This window comes from Pipra filicauda, unplaced genomic scaffold, assembly GCF_003945595.2.
Source record: "Pipra filicauda isolate LSUMZ 115617 unplaced genomic scaffold, ASM394559v2 scaffold358_size1319798_pilon, whole genome shotgun sequence".
Taxonomy (NCBI): domain Eukaryota; kingdom Metazoa; phylum Chordata; class Aves; order Passeriformes; family Pipridae; genus Pipra; species Pipra filicauda.
Window position 1 is genome coordinate 430,405 of NW_024104485.1, and position 23,942 is coordinate 454,346.

Genomic DNA, 23,942 nt, shown 5'->3' on the forward strand with positions numbered 1-23,942 from the left:
GCATGAAGTGACAGAACAAGGGCAAATGGCTTTGCACTGACAAAGGGTAGGGTTAGACTGGATATTAGGTGAAGTGCTTTACTGTGAGAGCGGTGAGACACTGGCACAGGTTGCCCAGAGAGATGGTAGAAACCTCATCCCCAGAAGCACTCGAGGCCAGTCTGGGCAGGCCCAGAGCAACCTGATCTAGTGTAAGATGTCCCTGCTCATTGTAGGGGGGATGGACTAGATGGCCTTTAAATGTCCCTCCCAACTCAAACTATCCTATTATTCTTATTATTGCTGAAATAAAATCATCTTTGGAAGCTTACAGAATTATTTATCATAGACAGTGGCAGTTAAAGAAAAACAGGACAAGTACTTGAGAGTTGGTCTCCTAAGCACGGGAAGGTTTCATATTAGCAAGTTAAAACCCCCCAAAATTATAAATCTGACGTTCAATGACCTACCTCATTGATCATTTCTATTTCTCTAAAGGTCAGTCTGTCCAGCCAGTCCACTTTCACCATGTGACCTTGCCGATGAGACTTGGTGAGCTGCACGAAAAAACACAATGATAACATTTAAATTGCTCAGAGCAAGAAAAAGAATACCAAAGTTATAATGTAACAGAGACACTAACACAAAATCAGGGGAAAAAAATAAGGGAACTGGAAAAAAACCCCACGAAACATTGTACAGTGTACACATAGTAAATCCTTGATAACAGCTAAGCTATGTCATAAAAATAATTCTACAATCTAAAATACCAGTCACAGCAAACACCATTATTCATCATCTTTGCATTTTTAACACATCGAAACCATTTTTGAAGTAAAGTCACATAAAAAAGATATTTTGTGTTACTATGTTTCATACACTAAAACTTACCAAGCCAAACAAATATAAGCTATTTCAAAAACTATCCATATTGAATAATTCTGCCCTTGTCAGCCTTACCTAAACAAGTTTCCAGACTGGGATCACAAAGGGTCAGGGTCAGCTGAAGACTTAGAGCAAGTCATAGACAGCTTCTTCTCTCTTTGTTTTAGTCACCTGATAAGCAGTTCAGGTTTTGCTCCTGCATCTACAAATTGCTGTAGTACTAGCAAGGATGTTGATTTGTTTGAAGGACTACTTAAGAGTGGAAGAGAAGATAAGACATGAACATACTAACTGCAGTTTCAGATGTACTATCACGTAATTGCTTACAGGACATTCAGCAGCAGACCACATGAATACAAATAAGATCATCTTTTCAGCTCCTCAGAAATCACAAGTGATCTTCAAAAAATCAGTAATTCTTGTGGTATGCAAGAGGAGATCCAGAGGGACTAGAAGACTAAGTTTCTTCATGTCTTAAAGAAATCAGTATCTGTCTAGAAAATGGCTAGTGAAGAGACCTGTCAGAATTGTTCTTATTAAGGGAAAGATTACAACTGCTATTTCATTAACTTTGTTCTGTGGTCAACCTACCCACCCAGGAGCAAAACAAGACACAGCAGATTTAAGACTTGTCTTTTCACACACCTATCAACTGCCCCTTCATATCGAACAACAGACCATCTTGCTTGGTCACTTTCCCCAGTGACATCCTGACATTTCAAACAAGTCCTTTGGGTTCTTTTTCCTCTTATTCAACTCCCCAGGGTTTAATTTGGGTCTAGCAAACTTTGGATACTGGTTCCTACCTCTAAGTAGGAAATGAAACTCCCAAATAATTTAGTTTTCTTAGAAAAAGTTTATGCTAGAAAGAGCCAGTAAAACGCTACAGCCCACACCATGGCCTCTGCACCCTCTCAAGACTGGAAATAAATTTTAAGGCAGATTACTAATGAAAGCAAGCACGGCATTAGCTCTGAATGCCAACAATCATTCATTTCACAAACATGTCATCTAATTTAGCTTTTCTGATTCTTAGTTCCTACTAAGTCTACTAGAGATGAGGTTTAAAATTTTCCACTGAATATTAATCCTCAACTATAGTTCTTGGCTCTACTAAAGTAAAGGACTAATCAAAAGCAGCCACAATTTAAAAAGCAACTAAAAAGCTATTCAGCTGGGAGAAAAAATCTGCCTTTTTTATTTTTTTAACTGATTTCCAGATTTGCTCAGGATTGGCCATTTCAAGAGGCACTAAAATAGTAAACTAGCCATGAGCATCTGATGCCCTTTGTTCTGAACCTGTTCCATGAAACACAGAAACACAATCCAGTAACAACTATGAGACTGTTTACTTGCAGCAGCTGATTCACCTAGCATTTCTTTAGGCTCTAGACCACAGCACACCTTCATACAAGGAGTTACATTTTGATGCAAAGTTTGGAAGACCATTGCAACTTCGAAGAATTAGCTCCATTCAGTATATAGTAGGGGCTTTTCTCATTTAGTTTGTCTCCAGTAAACTCTGGAACAGCTCGTCTTCAGACTCCACAAACTTCAGAAACTTAACAGCACAAAAAGAAAAGGAAGGACAAGACAGGGAGCATGGCAAAGTCTAATCCTTAATAAAACTTCAGGATGTTAGATGTAAACAAAGCACAAAAATTCAGTCTCTGGGTTCTTTCAGCTTAGCTGAATGTAATGTAAACACAAGCACAACACAGTAATAATTTTTTTGCCATCTTTTGCTATATTCTGCAGCCAGTTCATCAAATTTCATCTCAGCAATATTGCAGAGACAGAATGTGGCAGGATTGTACTAAAAGGATAATACAGGACTTGGCCTTTGCCTCATATGCAACTTCATAATACACTTCAAAAGCAGAGAACCAGCAGCAAGTACACCAGTTATAACCCAAAATGCTGTTTCAGACAGGCTGGACACCATCACTTAATGTATTCAGAAATGTCCTATATAGTGCACAGAACAGGTCTTCTCACTCTCAGCAATGAAGAAATTCCTTAGAGATGAAGAAATTCTTCACCCTTCCATGTCCACCACTCTACCCACTTCTAAGTTACTCTCTAGTGTTTTTTTTATCTAAGAAAAATATTTTTCTTACTTACTTATTCAAGGCAGCCCCTCTAAGCCCCATCTTAAACCAAAGCATCAAAGTTTTCAGAATACCACATATTTGCATATAGTATTGACACAAAGATTGAGGATAGCATTTATCAAAGTCCTGGGGAAAAACATGTTATTTAGATAACTTGGTCACAAATTCTTAGCTCATTTTCTTGTTCACTGCACTAGAGAATAAAGAAAAAAAAGTAATTTTGTATGTTTTAGAAGAAAATCATTAGTATCTTAAACCTCTAAGCCTCCCTTATAGAGGAAAAAAGTCATAATACAGCAATTAATTAGGTCTGCATACAAGACCCAGGAGATCTGTAGGCATGTATGTACACATGAAGAACTGTTCTCTTGGATTAATATTTAAAGCTTAAAATAAGAGAGAAGGTAGTGCATTCCCTTCAGGGAAAGAACTACTCATCATCTGCTACTAAATAAGAGGCATCCCTTTAGATAGTGTCTCAACATTATTATTACCTAATTTCATTCAGCCAGCAGAAGGTGTGAGGGAAATGAATGGATCAAAAAGAACTTAAGAGTAGTTTTAGTTTAAGCAGAATAAATTAACACACCACTCATGGGAGGGATATCTTAATGTCATTAATATTTGAGCATGGTAAGGTACTCTACACTCTTCTCATTAATATTCCTTAGTACACAAAAAATCTACGTTCACAATGCCTCCAGGATGCCAAGCCATGGCTTTTTCATCAGTAGCAATTTTACCAGCAAGATTCAAGTGTTTTGTAAGAGCACAATGGTATGCTACCTCAACATGAAAAGGGAGACTTGCCACAGTACCAATTATTCAAGGTAAAACGATGCAACTCCTTCACCAGCCAGTCACTGATTTTATAAAAATTCCCTGTAATAATAAATACCACCTACAGACATGAACTAAGAGCATGTCCAGAAAAAAGTTATCTTTTAGATGGAGAAAAGGTCCTTCCACAAGCTTTTCTCAAGAGTTACTTGTTTTCCTCTTACCTATGTTTAAATATACCTTTACACAGAATAGCATGAGGAGGCATTCAGCAACTGATGAGTAAGTCCTAGAAAAACTGAAGCTGATTGTGCTCAAACAATGGCTATTTAGGAATGTCACATCACAAGAACCTCCTCTGTGCAAATGAAAACTCCCACAGATACACCACCCAAAAACCCTACTCATTTCGTTGCCATCTGATGGTAAAATGTTTTTATAAAAGACCACAACAAAATACCAATGAGAATACTCTCATCTCTCAGAAATTAGTATCTCCCAAAACAGCTTTCAGAAGAAAAGAATGGGGGCAGTGATGTTATCAGCTTTTTGTTAGCCATTAACTACAACTCTCAAATGGGATGTGAAAGAAGAATTCCCTCCTATTGCTCAGAGGCTTTGAGAAAAAGAACAGGCTACAGCAGAACCAGCTATTTTAAGACCGAAATAGTCCACATTATTTGTGCTTCTTGAGCTAGAGAGTATAAATAAGAAAATGCTAAGGTTACTTAACAGAACTAACACGAAAGGGAAGGCCTACACTGTAAAACCCTTTCTCAGAAACCCACTTCATACATCATGTAACCATCTGATGAACTGTAAGCAAGCCCTGATATTTAGTGTCTCTCTACAGAGATTCTGTAGGCCAGAGGGGATTTATTCTACTATGATCAAGTGGCTTTAATGAGTTTTCCATTATAAATTCTATGTGAACTAATAAAAGACAGACCCTAGATGAAAGTTAATTTATTGCTGTGATAAATGTCTAGATGAGAAAGTGAATGCATTTATAGCACTGGACTTATTTTCAGTGGAAATTGTACAAAGGTGAGGATGAAAACTAAGAGACCAAGACTAAGAAGAAAGCTCAGAGAGTAAGTGGATTGAGTGGTTTGCAAAGTTTGGGGTAATCTTACCTGAATAATCAAGAGATCAGCTAGCAAAACATTTCAATAACTAACATTTTCTAATCAATTGAAGCAGTAGTTTTGATGGCAAGAATATACTCTGTCATCAAAAGCTTGGAGAATAAAATACTAATATAAATACATATTCATGAGCTGAAATGAATATGTATTTATATATTCAAGTTCTTTCTAACGTAGAGGTATGTCACACACATGTAAACACTACATCAGACAGCTTTAAAGCTGAAGGATGGCTTCTGAAAGAAACTAGACTGTCCTCACAAGTTACTGGTAGGAGATGTTCTTACTAAATCTGATGGAATTTGAATGTTAAGCTGTTGCAACAGAATGCTCCGTGTAGTAGAAGTTACTTGTATGTCCCCTTTCAAAAAAACACTTCAGAGCATGATCTAGTTCACTCCTTCGTATAAATCCTGTGAAATACCTAAACAACCAAAGGAAAGGAGCTTTCACGTGAGAAAACAGAATGGGCAGCCTGTCTTCCTTTCACTCCAGTGAAGTGCGTCACATACATTTTAAAAGTTACTTGCTATTCCATTACCTTTGCTAAGCGGCTCATTTGATCTTCAGAGACTGTGCTGCTGGTTCTCCCAGGAGTTTTGGTGGGCTCTGAGCCATCGGCTTCCACATTGGGCCAGACTTTCAAGTCATGCATTCCTTGTCGAAACATCCTGCAGGGAAAATGTGGAATCACTTCAGTAAATTCAAAGTAATGCAGCCGTCAGGCATCAAAATACATCAGCAGCTGCTACAAAATGAAGCAGCTTGCTTTGCCAAAACTACAAAAGTTCGTAACTGAACTCTACTGCAAAAGTGACTTGCATCTTGTGCCCCCTACAGCCTTCATTTTACTGGCACATAGAGTTTAGAAGAAATATTAAGCCTGAGATAATTTATTTGGCAAGTGGAAGATAAATGGGTAATTCCCAAAGTCAGTGGGGGTGGTACAAACACAAACTGAGGACAGAGCTCAACCTTCGTAGCTTTATTATTTGTAATGAAGCAGAAAGTATTTCTCTTGATGTGCAAATTACAACAGTAACTTTAGGTCTGCCAACCCCCCCAAAAACATCAACTAAAAAGCTACCTAAGTTTCATTTGAAGGTCAACGGACATAAAGCAGCCTTCTGAGCTGCCAAATAAAAAAAACACACGAAGAAAAAAAAAAAAGGCCACAACCCTCCACACACCCAGATATATTTCTCAGCAACAGAAAGGGAACCAGAGGGGGACCGGGAAGTATGAGGGGGATGTAAAAAAGAAAGTGAAATTGATGAGAATTGGGAAAGTGTCTCGTACAGTGTACAGACACTGGAAGGGGAAAAAGGAAGAACACTAGTTCGCAGGGTAAGCGACCACGTCTTCTCTCTGCAAAACCCTGCGGCCCTTGCATATGTGTGCGGATCCACCGATAAAAGACGCTCCAAGAAATGAAGCGCAGTACCTTTGCCATAGTTGATCACTTAACTCTAACAACTTCAGGTAAATACAACTGAAATGAACACCTTAAAAAGGCAACCCTTAAAAATGAGAAATAACAATGAGAAGGACCGTCTGACCTTAAATTTACACATCACTTCGTGGAATACAACTACCAAGGTCCAACATGCTGTAAATAAGAATTATTAATTGACTTTACTTCTACCATTTTCCACGTGCTGTGCTCTACCAGCAGTCGTTGGGGCACAGTCCAGTTTACCCAGTACAATTTTCTGCCCTAAGACTATGGCAATCATTTTTGTCAAAGCAGTATCCTCAATGAAAGACATACAACCTCTCCCTCTACAATCACTTTCTGCATTCAAGCATCATGAGAACAGCTGTCCTAAGGCTAATCCAAACTTCTCCTGCACTTCAGTTTAACCTTGTTATTTGGTATTCCCTGGTTAAAACAGGCTATTTTTTCCCATGTTCCAGCATTATGTACTTACTAGGAAAGTGTTCCCAGTCTTTTATTCAGCCTCATTAGTCTTTACACCTCCTCCCGCACACCTGTTGGCTAAACACTCAATGAAACAGACTCCCAGTAGTCAGAAACTTGCTTAAAGTCAGTTGTATAGAAAATAACATATCCCAGCGGAGTGGATTGGAAAAGAAGGATACAACAGCATCCCCTGTTGCATATACTTGTAAATTGTTCATGTCACATTTTACAGGAACACTACAATGCTGACCTACCGAAAATGTACCATTCACGCCTAACCAGAAAAAATACCAGCACCTCATAATTTTCCTCAAACAACATCCGATTTTTTAAGTCTCCTGTGCACTCAGTCAAGATCCTTTTGATATGCCCTCGATTGGACCATAGAATATTAACTTTGAAAACCTCTGATTTACTGAGTGATGTTTTATTCCCTATAAATAATACGACATTAGCTGCCCAATTGCAAGCCAACTAAATCAATTATTTAAAGTAATCAGTACTGGAATCCATCTGCTGCAAAAGTATAGATATGAAGTGATTTCAGCATTTGCTACCTTTAAATCCAAACCTGCAGATCTTAAAAAAAGCCTAAATTTTGGTGTTACACAGAAGAAGAGTTCATTTATACCACACTGTAGCATGAATGAAATTAGAGTCAGGAAGTAATAGAGTAAATAATCTATGTATCTGATTTTTGAAACATGTAATTGTTAACCTGGTTTAGGAAAGATTTAAAAATGTCTCTCTCATAACCACTGTTACCTTACTACTCACAAGCAAGCTTCAAAAGTGCACCACAGAAGAAAAAGCAGTTTACCCATATTTCCCAAAGAGCGAGACCGTTGTTCCTCCCACAGGAACTGCTTTACCAGGGCCATACACATCCCAGATGGTCAGAGCCACCTGTGCATTGCGAGGCAAGTCTGGATACTTCACAGGCAGCTTCAGCCACTCATTCCAGCTGCAGAGAAACACTTTTTATTAGTCATAAAGCTTTAGAATTCAAGTAACTCTGTATTAGTTTACGCAACCCAAATTCTCTTCAGAATATGAATTTCCAAGGGCAGAAGGACTATTTTCCTGCAGGTTTTAAGCATTCAAATACTTGTCTTAAGCATGACTAAAAGGCAAGAGAGCAAAAAAAAATAGTCTGGCTCGATGACTAAGTGACAAGGCTGTCAGCAAACAGTACGAAAATGTGCTAGTCCGGGCCTCAGTAGTCACTTAGATAGTACAACATGCCCAGGTAACAATTTTAAAAATAACAAAGTAACAACAAAAGTAACAATTTTATCACTTACCTATTTCACCAAAATATTGGTATTGTGCTGTCAGGGTAACACTAACCAATACAGACACTTGAAAAAACATAACTCATTTGAAGAAGACAACAGAAAACAAATCTTTCTGACAGAAATAAAAACCATATATATATCTATCCATACTACTTGATGCCCCAGCAATTAAGAGGAAATAAAAGGCAAGTCACTTACTTCCATCTAGTGCTGAAAGCCTTGTAGGAAGTTCTAACTGGAAGAGCAAGAGGTTTCCCCTCTGCAAACACCTGACAAGTTACATACAAGTCAGAGCAGGTATCTTGATACAGTCCTGAGAACTTCAGCATTGGATCTTCTAAGAGAGCTTTGTAACTCTTCTGTTCTCTTTTCCCTTCCAGACTTCCTCTACGGGAGGGACAGAGGAGAAAAAAGAGAAAGAGAAAACATAGATAAACCAGAATTTGTTTTATCCATAGTAGAAGTGCTAATGTAGTTCCACAGCTCATATTTAGATTGCCCAGTACTAAGGCTATTCTCACTTTGCATTACTTGCTGGTAGTGAAATCCAGACCAGAGAGGAACAGAACACATTGTTATTCTGATTTAGAGGTGGGAGAGAAAAGCAGGGCAAGAATTACTTGTTTGCCTTTTCAATGGAGATAACTTCTTCTAGTACAACCTGCAGATTCTCAATTTAGGAACCTTAAACAGGGCAACAACGAGATGCCATATGCTGCTATTATCAACAAACCAAACTAAACATCAGATTACACGCACTCAAAATACTGTTTGGAAAAAACAAACCTCCAAACCAGTAATGGTAAGTAAATCTTAATTTTTAAGATTTATGAAATGTATGATTGGCTTCGTATGTCAGTCATCTCTCAAATCAACAACAAAACAAAGTTCAATTAAGCAGACTGTTCAAAAAAAACTTGCAACACTTTGCACAATGTTACTATTAAGACAGAATTTCTTAGGCTTCAGCTAGACCATGATGAAAACAATCAAACACATTAAACAACTGACAGTGGATGCACATGTTAAAACAAAAAAGGAATTGTTGTGGTGGTGACAGGAAAACATGTAAGATCAACCTTCCAGCAAACAGAAATCTATCTGTACCACAAAAACACTTCAGAGCAGATGAACAAGTTACTTGCAAAAAACCAGCACTGCACATTCCAGGATGGCATACAGTCCAATGCAAAAAAAAAAAATAAAAAATGCTAATTTAATTTTGTTTGGTGGAATGAAACAGCAAAGAGGACACATGCCTCTGACTCAGGTATCACAGATAGCCTCGGTTGGAAAGGAACTTAAAGATCATCTTGTTCCAAACCCCTACCATGAGCAGGGACATCTTCCACTACTATCACCTGTTCAGAAGTTAAATAACCCTGAATAACCTTCTCAAAGTTAGTTTGCCAGAAAAGTGTAATGTACTTTAATGTATTGCCATCAGGCACGCTACATTTTAGAGCCAGCTACATCCCTCCTGCACAACTGTCAACATCCCATTGCTGTGATGCAGTAAAGTGACTTAAAAAATGGTAAATACACCAGTGAACGATAATTCCGGCTTCAGAGGAAGTCCTTCCATATATGCAGCTGGGAACATACTTAGGTGCTGCAGCACCTGGACCTTCCAATAAAAAACCTGGCTAAGAGCATCTTGCTTTCACGGGAGAATGGGAAGAAACAGGAAGGGTGTCACCAGTTTGTGTCCTTCCCGTATCACTGAGGATCAAGCTGTGGTGGCCTTACAGCAGGTGAGAGGAACTTAACGAGAGACAGGGCGAGGCTGTGCACAAAGGCCTGGAGTGACAGGACAAGGGGAAATGGCTTCAAACTGAGAGAGAGAGTAGGTTTAGATGAGATATTAGGAAAAAATTCTTCTCTGTGAGGGTGGTGAGACCCTGGCACAGGTTGCCCAGAGAAGATGTGGCTGCCTCATCCCTGGCAGTGTCCAAGGCCAGGTTGGATGGGATCTGGAGCAATCTGGGCTAGTGGAAGGTGTCCCTGCCCAGGGCAGCGGGGGGGGGAGGTGGCTGTGGAGGTGGGGAGTGTGGGACTGGATGAGCTTTAAGGTGCCTTCCAACACAAACCATCCTGCGATTCTATGACACCGGCAGATGAAAAGTTACCAGACTGCACTGACAACCAATCTTTGCCTCAGAGGACCCGAGCACACAGGTATCTGAGTTCGCAGCCCTGCTCCAGCCCGGCCCCTCGCCCGCCCCGTCCCGTCTCCTCCCCGGAGAGCGGCACCCGCAGCCCCGGGTGTCGTGAGGGATACGGGGCCGGGCCAGCACTGCCCGCAGCCGGGCACCGCCGGACTCCGGGGTCAGCGCACCCGTCCAGGGGCGGGCGGCCCGGCCTCCCCCCACGGCGGCAGCGGCCGCTCCCCCGCAGAGCCGCGGCGGCGCTCACTCACATCTTGAGCTGCACGTTGATGTCCAGGTCGCAGCTGTACACATAATAAAGCCTCTCGGTCTCGCCCATGGCCGCCGCTCCTCCTCAGCACCCGCGGGCAGCACCGCTCCCCACTCCGAGCATGCGCCGCCGCCGCCATCTTGAGTAATGGAGGAAGGAGCGGCACCGGCCCTTTACCAAAATGGCCGCCGGGCCGTGGCGCGCCCTCCCCCGCGGCCTCCCGCGCAACAGGGGGGGAGCCCCCAGAGGGGCGGTGAGGTGAGAGCGGGGGCGGGGGGTGCGGGAGGGCTCCTGTGCAGCCTGCGGGCGGGGAGGGTTAGAGCAATTTAGCAGCCTCACAGAATCAAAGAATATGCTGAGTTGGAAGGGATCCACAAGGATCGTGCAGTCTTACTCTTTCCCCTGCACCGGGCACCCCAAGAATCACACCACGTGCCTGAGAGCGTTGTCCAAACGCTTCTTGAACTCTGGCAGGCTTGGTGCTGTGACCACTGCCCTGGGGAGCCTGCTCCTGCAAACATCCACCCTCTCAGTGAAAAACCTTTTCCTGATACTGAACACGAACCTTTCCCATCTCAGCTTCATGCTGTCCCCTCGAGTCCTGCCACTGGTGATAAAAGTGAAGAGATCAGTACCTGCCCCTCTGATTCCCCTCGTGAGGATGTTGAAGATCCCAATGAGGTTTCCCCTCAGTCTTCTCCAGGCTGAACAGACCAAGTGCCCTCAGCCACTCCTCCTACGGATTCCCCTCAAGGCTCTTCTCACCATCCTCGTCCTTCAGACAGTCATAGAATGGTTTGGGTCGGAAGGACCTTAAAAGCTCATCTCATTTCACCCCCTGCCACTGGCAGGACACCTTCCACTATCCCAGGTTGCTCCAAGCCCCATCCAACCTGGCCTTGAGCACTTCCAGGGATGAGGCAACCACAGCTTCTCTGAGCAACCTGTACCAGGGCCTCAACCCCCTCACAAGGAAGAATTTTTTCTTCTTCTCTCTGAAGGACACCAAGCAGAAATGGCTGTACCCTTCTACCACCAGAGGACAGGTTGATCGCTGAATTTATTGTGATTATTTTGTTATCACTATGCTGACTTTGGGATGATTTTTTTCTCATTTTTTAATGTTTTTTTCCCTGAAATCTCATCTGTCAGCAGCATTAGGTGATCAGCAATCACCACTTAACAGAAAACATGGTAAAATGTAAGTACAGAATGCATCTGCATCTGACACAGGCAACCAGAAACCACCAACTTACATACTGTAAATACTCATACGATTTTAAAAAATCTTTAATGTTTTGAGTATTAATACAGGTTGTGGGCATCTTTAAGTGACAAAAATATAGATGTTGTATACATGTAGTTATTACTATCCTACGCTTATTCTGTTTCGAGGAGAAAAGACAACGCAGAAAGAATCGTATCCTGCTGAATACACCACCTAAGGAGTCTTTCTGCTGTGCCTTTTGTAATCCGACATGTCTATCTCATATTGGCCTCATAAGCCACCAGCGTGCCTGTAACAGACGTGGGTAGAACCTTCCTAAATCTTCGTTCGCGAAGCCCAGCCGTGATTACGCTTATTCTGTCAACATAGGCAAAGCAGCTGACACTGACAAAGAGGAGTTTTGTGGTTTATGTTCCACCACAGCTGCTGAAATTCTCAGCATTGATAAACAAAAGTATAGAAAGTGCTGTTTTGCTGTAGCTCATTGTACTTAGAGCAGGATTGGTCCTGAGGAAGCATCCAGACAAAGGTGCTCTCTCCCAGCATAGCTCTTACTAAAAACAAAGATAATTGTCACTTGGAACCACCATGTTCTCTTCCATTTTCACAGCAAGAATGAGTTAATGGGTGGATGTGGAAGGACATGTCAGCTAATCCTGTTCTCTTGCAAACCAGTAGCTCTGAGGGAAGAGGCCAAGACAGGGGAGGAATGCTTCTTTTTAGGAAAGAAGGACTTTTTCACTTCAAAACTACTTTTTTCCCATCAGGTTCTATGACCAGGTGGTCTTTTCTTCCTTTTTTCTCCAAAACAATTAGGACACTAGAGAAGACCATGACCCAGAACCATATATCACTAAAATGAAGTCTTTGCTTTCTAGCACTGCCTCACTGGTACATGTCGTGAGACCAAAACATAACTGAAACATAATTAAATTAATAAATTCCTTTACACACGAAAAGTGATCTTTTACCCAACTTTTTCTTTCTTAATTTGTCACTTTTTGATCACATTTGCAGTTTCAACAGCCCCGGCAGCTGCCATTCATTTATTACCTGCCTCATACTTTTTGTTGATTTCCGTTTGCTTGTTAGTTTTGTTTCTGCCCATTTTTTTATGTAAAACCTCTGCCTTCCGTAACAAAAATAGATAAGCATATTGTTCTTCCTGGAGGTGGAGAAAAAGAAAAACATAAAACTGTAAAAATTTAAAAGACAAATCAGTCTCACAGCTTTAAAGCTATCTCTGCATGTACACAGTTGAGTACCATAATATGCATGTTCCTATTTTGGCATTATTTTTTCTCAGGAAAAATTAGATTCTTTTTCAAATAATCGAATGAGTAGTATCAGTTAAACAGTCTCACAGTCTGTCTCTCCAGTACAGACATTTGTAGTTCATTGTTGAACTTTTGTTTATTTATCAGAGAAAAAAAAAAACTAAGGAAAAAAATTACAGAAGTCGTCATTAAAAAAAGTTTTTTGAAGTGGTTTATTTCTAACTTTTTCAGATTCCAGTGTGCCTTACTAGATAGGTAAATTAGGTGAAAGAAAAGAAGAGAAAAATGTTTAGGAAGACATTTTTGACAATAAAATTGAGGAAAGGTGCTATTTCAATAAGAAATGTCACTTTATACCACTGTCTCATATAAATAACCTTACAGTTATAGGTTCTCAGATACTGCCATAGACGGAGATAGAAAGAGTGTTTTTCACTTGAAGGATACTGAGGCACTTGGAAAAGGCAGTGATGAACATACTGTACATGTCTGGGAGTCGTCGCCTACGCTGCTGACACAGAACCTGCCGGAGTTGACGGGTGTCTGAGCAGGAGCAGTGTCTGTAAGTGCCACACACCTACACCGGAGGAAAGCTGAATGGGGCCCTTTGGTACAGAGCTACTGCTACTTCTGTCTGTCCTTCAGGGCACTCAGCATTTATGGCATCATCTGTACTGATGAAAACAGCCACCGGGGGCTGTTGCCCTTGAGTCAAATAGTTTGCATGAGTCACACCTGCCCTTTCTTGACTTGGCCCCTGCAGACTGGTCCATCCACATCCCAACTGCAATAATATTTGGTCTGTCTCTTCTCTAAGCTTCAGTGACCACTCCTGTGCCCAAAAGACATGATTGCTTGCCCAAAACACACATATGTGTGTTTTCCAGCTCAAAGTGGCTGATGTAGTGTCAGACGTTGTGTGAGGTCCTAGCACAAGTTGTCCAGAGAAGTTGTGGATGCCCCATCCTTGGAAGCATTCAAGGCCAATCTGGATGTGGTTTGGAGCAACCTGTTTTAGTGGAAGGTCCTGTGCATGGCAGGGTGTTAGAACAAGGTGACCTTTAACATCCCTACCAACCCAAACCATTCTGTGATTCTATGATTTTATGATATAAGGGTTGTTTGGCTGCCTACAGGAAGTTCTTTATAGCATCACATCCAGGGCTTGGCACGAGGGCACTTTCTGGTGTTTGAGCGTTTCTGTTTCTGGCCCACCGAAGTAGGGCAGAATTATTCTGACTGTTGGTTGTCAAACAAGGCGCATCTGTTCTCCTTTTGCTGATCTGTAGCACTTCCATAAGCAAACTCTCCTGGAAACTCTACTTGGGTTTCTTCTTTAAGGAGACTAATTATTATATTCCAAAAGGAAGTCTGGGAGTGAACTAGCATGAACACTGTAGAGACAACTGCATACATGTGATAGCAAGAACAAATTCTGGAAGTGAACCAGAGTGTCAAGAGTGCTGATGCTCCAAGTGCGTTGTGAAGCAAATTCTGACCTTTGTCATGCCAGCAGGAGAAGGGGCATCTGTCCCTTCTGTACTTTGGGTGAAATTGAAAGCAATGTGAGGGACTAATAGGCCTTGGTCACCTGCTTATGGCCCAGGACCCCATTTCAAGGAGTTCTGTGTCCCAGCAGGGCCATAGAAATCAGTCTCGTGCTCCACCTCAGCCCTACCTGGTTCAGGTATGGACTCCACTGAGCCAAATCCCGCTCCTGCACTAATGACCCATCCCCACGGAGATCCCTGATGCCCAGGTCTGGACCTGACCTGGCTGCCCCACAAGTCTTCCCTGCTTCTGGCGGTGGGACAGGCTCTGGCTTTCTGCCACAGCACAGCCCAGCCACATGTTCTGTAATGACCTAACATTTACCTGAGTGTCTGATCTTGAAACACAAATTTAACTCAACACATGTGAGCATTTACATTGTCTTTAAGAGCAAAGTATACAAAGAGGAATCTATTTTTTTTTTTTCATGAAGACTATTAGTAACTGGTTAGCAACACCTAGATTTAGTTATTTGCTAATATCATGCCATTCTTGTAATTGGAAAACATATATCAAGCAGGAGATTGACATTTTTCATTGCTTTGCTCATGCGTTAAAATCTCCCCCATCCCTTTCTGGTTTTCAGTCTGATAGTTTGTCAGGTCCCAGAAGTCTGGTGAGGTGAAGCATCGAGAAAACAGTGGGAGCAATAGAGAGGTCTGCTACTGACACAATTCTCTTTGGAGGGAATGGAGCTATTTTTCTTGTTTTGAAGCAGAACTATCACTTGCACTTCATATTCGATTGATAACCACAGAGAAATATGTAACCTCTCAATCCTACCAAGAACTATATACCATCTTCCAGAGAATGACATTGATTCCTTGTACACCATCTATTTTCTGCCCCTGGGACTACCACGATACTCAAGAGGACTGATCAGTTCAGATGTTCAGCCAGGGCCCACGTTCTTGGTGAAGATTTTCAGCCGAGTTGCTCTGTTGTCAGACTTGTTTTGTCTTTTCTGAGTGTGGACATCTGTCCACTAAAAACTGGACTGAGACAACTAGGAACTATACATAACCCTTAGTACATCTGTCAGACGATAATGACTTTCGGTCACTAATGAACTGGAACAAAACTGACTTGGCAACTGCTTTTTTCCCTCTAGTAATATCCTGAGAAAGACTTTACATGCTGGATGTACAGCAGAGAGAGTTTCTGCTATTTGGATACCACTGCAATGGCCAGATTTTCAGAACCACAGTGGAGAGGTGTTTAGCTCGTGGTTGTTGTATTTCCTTTAAAAAGGGATAAGAATGGAGTTTTAGAAAAGAACACACCTTTCCGTTCCTCAAATATATGTTTTATATTTATTTACAAGGGCATTAAAAGGTCACTGATTCTTATACTGTAGATACTGAATGATATTGTGTCCACAAAAAACAGTTATTTTGGAGTTAAATTCAAACCTTGTAGTATCATTTGGATCTAAAAACTGATTGTTCTCACAGTTCTAGCCTTGGAACAAAGTTGTCCTTGTAATGTGCTGATTAGAAACCACCTTCTTTATTTTGACACAACCACAAGAGTCTCACCTTGCTCCTGGGGCATTTGTCATGCCAGTCAGTCAGCCCCTCCCTCAGTTGCCACTGATAGAATTTAAAAATCACAAAATCTTTTAGGTTGGAAAAGACCTTTTTAAGATTCTCAAGTCCAACCCTTCCCCCAGCACTGCCAAGCCCTCCACTAACCCATGTCCCCAAGTACCACATCTACATGTCTTTAAAATCTCTCCAGGCATAATGATGGATAAGATGGTCATTCTGGTTGGCCATACAACTCAGAGTTCTCCATGGAACAATTAGACATGAACAGGTGTATTATTAAAGGAATTCTTAATAATATTGAAGTATTTGTTCTAATCCATTAAAACAAGGTATGATTTTATGGTTTTGTGCTCAGTACACTCAGATTTCATCCCATCAGCTAAATACGAAGCGCTGGACTTCTTGCAATGTTTAATTTGCGTTGAAATGACAACAAAGCTGTGGACTTCCCTTTTGTTGTAGAATCAGCCTCTGCAATAACCCCCTTTGGAGGAGTCCCTGAACTCATTCAACTCTATACAACTTGAACTCAATAAAGTTACACTAGGGAAGAGTTTGGCCCATTAACTTTAGTTTTCTAATGCTGTTTAGTCAATAAGCCATATAATTCCCAAAACAAAAAAGGAGAAGGAATAATAATAATAATAATAGGAAACATGAAATGTCAACACAGCCTGTTCAGAAGGGGGAAAAAAAAAAAGCTAAACTAAAATAAGAATACTGAGGCAGGTCATCACTTAGGGAAAGTCAGTGTAACTCCAGTGAAATCAAGTAAATTGTGTTAGATTACCCCAGATGAAGACCTGGTATGTAATTTTATTTTTTTCAGTTCTTTCTTTCCCTCCCCCCATTGTAAAATTTGTTTTAAAGAAAAAACCCCTGGTCTGCCAGATTTTGCAAGTTCAGTAGTCTGTTAACTGAGTAAGTAAAGATATTATGAAAGCAATAAGTGCTGAAACATCACACATGCAGTATCTATCTCCAGCCAGTCCAATTTTATGCCTAAGGAGACTGGCAGAGTTCCTGCTGCGATTCAAATCTTATGTCAAATTTATAAACTTGTTTGCTCCATTCTCCTCTCCTATCCCTGTGCCCCATCAATCAGAGCTCATACCTGCACAAAAGGCCGATCCATCATTAAGGAGGCAGGTTGCAGCCAAATGTAAATTTGCACTTAAAAAAAAAAAAAAAAGAAAAAGAAGGAGTAATACTCAAGCTGCAGGGCAGGGTCACCCTCTGACCTTAGGCAATCTGCCTCTCAATCTGCAGAACACAGGCTAAAATAATGTGTCCGCGGAACAAGCAGTAAACTTTCCTGCTTCTGCCTTTTTGAAGATTCTTGGAGTTGCTGCGTCTGCTGGCTGACACTCTGTCTGACTTTTAAAATATGAAAATCTCCTCCATATGCATTGAGCTCAGTTTTCTGCTTAGCATTTCAAGAGCCCTAAGGACCTTCAGGGAAAAAAAAAACATATTCTGAATTTTCAATTTTGATGACAATTTGCTTTCCCTACAGGATGTGCAGAAACACCTTGAAAAACTTGTCAGCTGCACTAAAGGAAATGTTCCTTGCCATGGGAATGAGGGCACATCACTTTCAACTAACTTAGGGAAAACAAGTTTGACTCTGCACCCCATGCTTCTGCAAAGTAGCTGAACATCTCTTTTAGGTTGTTCTAAATAAGAAGCAACAATAATAACACCTTAAAGAAAATAGCAAACATAAAAAGCACGAACATAAGTTTTGACCATACAGGAAAGACAAAATTTAGTCCATCCATCCATCCATGCAGTTACAGTCCATCCATCACTCCATCCAGCCAGTTACAGAAGACTCTATTTTCATAGCTTCCAAATCCAAATAAGGATTCAGACCATAAAAAAAAGATTGTTAATTTCTTTAAATTGTTATGTTGGGATACATAATTTTACCTTGTCTGGGCTGGCTTCCCCTTGCATTAGAGTCAAGGTAAGGCAACAGTAACATTCAAGAGCAATATAATCACACCTACCTTCAATAACTGTGTGAGGTCAGGGCGTACCACCACTTGCAGTCCTGTTTTTCTCAAAAAATTGACTTACATGACCTACTTGTATTAAGCCCTGTTTCTTTAAGCTAATTTTAAATAGGGTGAATCCCCTCCCTTAGCTGAAATAAATGCATTTTCTCTGTAACCTCCAGATCCCTGAATGGCACACTGGAAGTGTTAATTCTCTAAGCATCAGACACATCCAAATTTTTCAAGATGTGTTGAATTTTGTATCTTCTGTGCCACAGATGAGAGATGATGGAGTACAGGTAATATAAAGTTCAATGTTTCCTGCTCCAACTGAGATTAAGGACAAAACCCATTATTGACCCGAAAGGGTTCAGGTACAAGTTATAGACATTCTTATTCAGAAAACACAGAGGTTACGTAATTCCAGATGAAATCACTGGATTTCAGTAATCTGGATGCTCAGTATTCAGCCTTGATTAGCTCGCTCCTGACAGATGAACCACAAACCAGGAACAGGGGTGATAAGCCTTGATTTCAGGGCTTGTGTTCCATCCATTAGACAGAACTTATCTTTAATGTTAAACTCCTGGTTTTAGAGACTGGACCGATGGCAGTTGTTTGTTTTGTTTGGGGTTTTTATTTTTTGTTTTCGGGGTTTTTTTACATTACCAGTATTTCCATGTTCTACATGGACTACACAAAATTGTTTGAATTCTAACATCATTTAGTATTTCTGCTGCTAATCCTAGTTTAGCCACGACACAGACAAATCTGGTATTAAGCAAAGAAGTTGTTGCATAAACACGGTAAATGCTGCCTCTTTTCCTTTTAGTGGACTTAGAAATTCACACCAGAGCAGTCAGTTAGAATATGCGATTTATACTGCAGACTATTTAAATGTTTTAAAATGGAAGTGTTCATTACAAAGGCCTTTGCTAACCTTTTATGCAGCGTGAGATGCAAATAAAGCAGTGGCTGATAAAGGGAGACATGTAAATGAATATGTATGTTTGCATAAGCTGTATTTCTATGCTGTTGTGGAACAAATTCTCTTAGTTCCATTTAAGCATCCGCTGTTGATTTCAGTGTGGTTATGAACACACAGCTGAGGCCAAGATAAATCCATCCATCCACCTATTGACTGATCAAACCGTATTTTTGATTACGGATCCCATTTCCATGTAGAAGTGAAGCAGGCCTTGTTCTCGAGGGCAGGCTCTGCACTGCAGCACCGAGACAAGATTTGAGTATACACCTCACTCCGGTGGGTGCTCATGTTGGGCACAAAGGGAAAGGAGTCCCACATGCCTCTGCAAAATCCCAAGGACCAGTTAGGCACCAGCATTTATAAATACATTATTTCCTTTTAAAAAGCGTTTAATAAATAGTAGTGCTGTGCTTTAAAAAAGCAAGTTGAAAATTCGTAATCGATTTTGTCATTCTTGCTTTTCTTTCTTATTGGTAGGAAAAAATTACTCACTTTTCTCCCACCCTCTGATAAGACTAGGCTTTTGCACTCTATTAACCCCAGGGGCTAAAAGATAGACTGTTTTCTAACAGGTGAATTAGTGCTAGATAGCATTACCACAAATGCCAAGTCATTAAACATGTAATTGGATTTTTTTTTTTTTTTTTTGCTATCTTAACTTTTCTACGTTATAAAGGATCTTTACAAATTAATGACAGAATATGAAGCTGCCCTGAGAGCTATTTGCCCATTAAAAACAGGCATGAAAAACTCCTATCCCCATCACATGGAGAACTATCCCACCAATTTCCAATTACTTCTGCCACTGACAGTTCACTGGACTGTTAAGTTATATTCTGCACCATGCTGCTTAATGTGGTTAAGTCAGGCAGGTATTTGCTGCTTTTCTTTTTTTCTTTATTCTTATTTCTATTTTTTTCCCCTGATTGTGAAGCAATTAAGCTATGTCATTAATGAAAAAGCAGAATTTTAGTACTATAAAGGCACAGTTAATTTAAAGATTGATCCCTGGCAATAACTGAATAAATCCTCACAGCATCACGGTCCAAAAATGTTTCTGGAAGTTTATTCAGGACCTCCAGTAAAAGCCTCCTATGTCATTCACAGATATCCCAAGGCAAGAAGCGTTAGTAAGAAGCAAAAGAACTTACTTCTGTGTCAGGTAATGACAATGATAATATTAATGTTAATGGTAATAAGAAGGAGAAGGATACACTGTGGATTTTTTTTTTTCATTTGATGAAAACTTTGAACCGAAAATGCACTTATGTCAAGAGCTGAAAACAAACAAACAAACAAAAAAATCTAGGGCTTTAGAAGCTTTGTGATGTGAAAATCTAAGTGACAGTATGTGTTAGCTTTGTTGTTAGGTAATCAAGTCTTTAAGCAGAGGTATTAGAGGTATCACTGGGAACTGAAAGGCATTTGCTCTCTGTAGGTTGGTGATTAAGTAACACGCATTTCAGAAAATTGTTATATTTAATTTCTATGAGCTAAGTGGGAATATTTATGAATTAAAAAGTAGTCCATCTCAGCATGGTCAAGGGTGAAATAGCCACAATGTAAATGGACTTTATAAAAATATTGTGCCGGATGTGGATCTTTCCTTCAGGTTGCTGATAAGATCCCTTTTCAACCAATTCTCTGATATCATTCATAAGCTTTGGAGGAATTTTAACTTAACCATTTCTGATGTAAATAGATCATCAGCAATCACTGAGGAAGGGGGAGAAACCTGGGTTTTATAGAAGTTGTGTGATGTCTGCAAATCATTAAAGTGATGCAACTAAATGAAAGGCAAGTACAGGAATTTTCTGTCAGGACCTTGCAGGCACTAATGGCCACAAAAAGAGAAATCCAAAATGGAGTGTCTACAGAGAAGGACTACTAAAATTTTCAAGGGAATATAGAACCTATTTTATGTGGAGAGATTGAAAGAGACTGGACTTTTAAAGCAAAAGGGGCAATGTCAAGGCAGGAAAATAATATTATTACTGTATAATTACCTCTCCTTGTAGGAACAAATGATACTCAAGTTAAAGAAAAACAGTGAGAAATGCAGATAGGTGCAGATAAATTGCACATCTGGGTGGAGGTGTCCTCTGGACAGAGAGGGCTGGAAACATTCACATGCCACTTTGAAGCATCCTCTTTGATCACTGTGTTCTGGAGTATCTCCTTTGTCACGTATACTCCGCATGTATTTCTCAGTACATCCTAATAGGTGTAATTTTTATAATTCCAAACTCCAGTAAGTCTCTCAAGCAGATTCATGCTGGGATATTGCTGGATAAGGTGATGTTTGGACTGGAAACAGCAACTCGTGCCATACTGGCCAGATTTACAGAATGTTCCATTTGCCAGACTTTTTTCCATCTTCAACTCTCTCACTGTAGTTTGATTTGATATTTTCAAAATTTGCCTTGGCTGTCTGAATCTGAGGATTTAATTTGGCTTACCCAACTAAACAGAAAAAATAACCAATATATTTTCTTCTCTTGCTGCTTTTCCCTTCCTTGTATGCTGTTCCCACTCCCTTGGTTTCAAGGATCTGCAGCCAGAGGTTTGAGTTCAGGTATTCCTTCATTTTTTAATCTTGTGATTATTTACACTAGTGTGATTACTCTGTGGAATATATTACTAAACCAAGGGGAGATGATTTAACAACCCTTTTCAGGATTTGGTATGATTTACCAAGGCTAATCATTTCAGAGATGAAATGAAGAATTACTGTTTTAAATACCCATGCTCTGTTCAAGCACTCCATTGCTACTCTGCAGAGCTGTATACAAATAATATAATTTAATAACGAGTGGAAAACATCCTGCTCCAACCTGTAAATTAGTAGCTGAAATTTACTCTTGAGCAGACAGCCAGCGCCTGGGCCGGTTCACACCTGGTATCACTTCAGGGCTTTTGTGAAACTCAGGCAGGCCGCAGGCTTTGTGCTGGGGTTTTGAGCAAAGCTATTTTCACTCTGCAATGAGCAAGTGCAGTCATATGTTTCAATAAGGGACTTATCTGTTAGCATGTGAAAATGTTACTGCTAATTTTACACCTTGAAAACAAATCAGAGTTTCACAGTTTGAAAGCAGAAACCAACCAGCTATAAACCGTCAGATTGACTGTGATCTCGGAATTGAATAGGTCTATTTGTTCTAACAAACAGTTAGGCCATTAAATTGCAAAGCCTTCCAGTGTTTGTCCAGGTAAATAAGGACACATCCAAATTGATTATCTGTTGTTCAGAGGTAATGATACGTAATAAACTATTCACTCTGGGTAACGTAACAGAAATGTGCTGTAGCCCACGGATGTGCCATATCTTCCTGTGTAAGAGCAGGATCTCGTCGCTAGTTTAGCTTAAGGTCTCCACATCCCACCTTCCTGCCCCCAACCCTACAGGGAAAATACATTTGCCTGATAAAACAAACATGTACGTTTTTCTTGCTTAGTGAACATATATGGTGCTGCTGCTTCTGCTGATGGGGATTCCTCAGAAATCTGCTTGTGGGTACATCTGCAACTCACAGAAAAAGACTTCAGGGACATTGTTTGATCCTGTTCTTTTCAGTGTCATTATACTCATTTGAAAAAAGAATATCTGTCATCGCAGACATCAGATCCACTGGCTGCCCAGCAATAAATCTTGTGCTCATGTCAAAATGTCTCCAGTGGAATTTCTAGGATGAAAATTCACAGCTCAACATTAGGCAGCAATTTATGATATATGATACAAGCAGCATGAGTAGTATTCTTACAGGAAAAGGGGGGAATCTCTAAATTTTTTCGAATGGAAAGTAGTTAAATGATGCTTTTCTCAGGAACTTTATTGACTTTTTAGACTGTCACAATAAGAATTCTTCTCGTGCACATATTCCTGATATCTCCAGAGTTAGATTATGGCTACACACAGATCTGGCTGGAAATCTCCTGTGTGGAGGAGAGGAAATAAGCAGCTGAGACTGAGAACCAGGAACAGAAACATTTTCCATCAGCAGCAGGACCTTCTTTATGGGATCCTGCTCCATCACTTGTGACAAACACCAAATTGAATGTTTGTGGGGACAAACTCAGAGAGGGTAATAACCCGTGCTGAGGCAGTGTGAGAATGATAAATGTTTTATTGTCTTTATTTTTCTCACATCACTTGCCAGTTAGACTTACAAGGTGAAATTAGTAACCTTCTGTGGTGGAATTTGTCTTGCCAAATTTTAGCTGACTGAAGTATTGAGTGGGATATTGTGTGTAAGTAAAACACTTGAATTTAGACACCTAGGGATGTTTATGCCCAGGCTGGTGTTCAGGCTGTCCTTGTAGCCGGTAAGGAGCCAGTGAGGGCTGCTGGAGGCTCCTGGGGAGTTACTGGGGCAGTCCTGGAGCCTGCAGTTGGGTGAACAGCATCATCCCCTCGCTCCACGTGCTGCCCTGACGGCTCTGCCCTGCACATAAAGCCTGAGCACGCCAGGACTCAACTAATCATACCTGGTTTTGGGCCCTTTGAGCTGCTGTTGTTCCCTCCAGCCCTGATCAGGCAGAGGAGAGGTCTCCTGAGGGCTCTTCCGTAAGGAGCGTGACCAATGCTGGACATTGACGGCAAGGAACTGAGTCATGGTCCAGGGGCCCCATCTGACCTGCATCGATGAGCAACCTTTGTAATCAGGGGGGAAGCCAGGTGCCTTAGCCAACATTTTCATGTAAACTGTCATAAACACCTATTTTAGAATGAGACAAAACCTAATTTCTCCAAAACAATTCTTTGAAGGGGACTGACATTCAGAGCCTTGTACTGGAAGAGAATC

At 40.7% G+C, this 23,942-nt stretch overlaps 1 protein-coding gene and 1 long non-coding RNA gene across 5 annotated transcripts in view; one reads left to right on the top strand and one right to left on the bottom strand.

The window, feature by feature from the left end:
* Window positions 1-11,266, bottom strand: part of PIK3C3 (phosphatidylinositol 3-kinase catalytic subunit type 3) — a 68,185-nt gene extending 56,919 nt beyond the window's left edge. Inside the window, exons 1-5 of one of the 2 annotated variants that reach the window (XM_039384476.1) lie at window positions 11,182-11,266; window positions 8,327-8,515; window positions 7,651-7,794; window positions 5,448-5,577; window positions 450-536 (exon numbers count right to left, since the gene is read on the bottom strand). In XM_039384476.1, the coding sequence (XP_039240410.1) occupies window positions 450-536; window positions 5,448-5,577; window positions 7,651-7,794; window positions 8,327-8,457 (492 nt within the window). In that variant the 5' untranslated portion in view covers window positions 8,458-8,515; window positions 11,182-11,266. Of the gene's footprint in view, window positions 1-449; window positions 537-5,447; window positions 5,578-7,650; window positions 7,795-8,326; window positions 8,516-10,547; window positions 10,655-11,181 lie in introns of those variants that run through there. The other variant, XM_027712644.2, reaches the window with a different exon arrangement.
* On the top strand, window positions 10,709-22,806 carry LOC120323853. Of its 3 annotated transcripts, XR_005564748.1 has the most exons (6): window positions 10,709-10,804; window positions 13,436-13,613; window positions 18,335-18,451; window positions 20,248-20,302; window positions 21,689-21,715; window positions 22,596-22,806. It is a non-coding gene; the product is annotated as an uncharacterized LOC120323853 (long non-coding RNA). The 3 variants fall into 3 exon arrangements; XR_005564749.1 differs by lacking the exon at window positions 18,335-18,451; XR_005564750.1 differs by lacking the exons at window positions 13,436-13,613; window positions 18,335-18,451.
* Window positions 22,807-23,942: the final 1,136 nt, after the last annotated feature.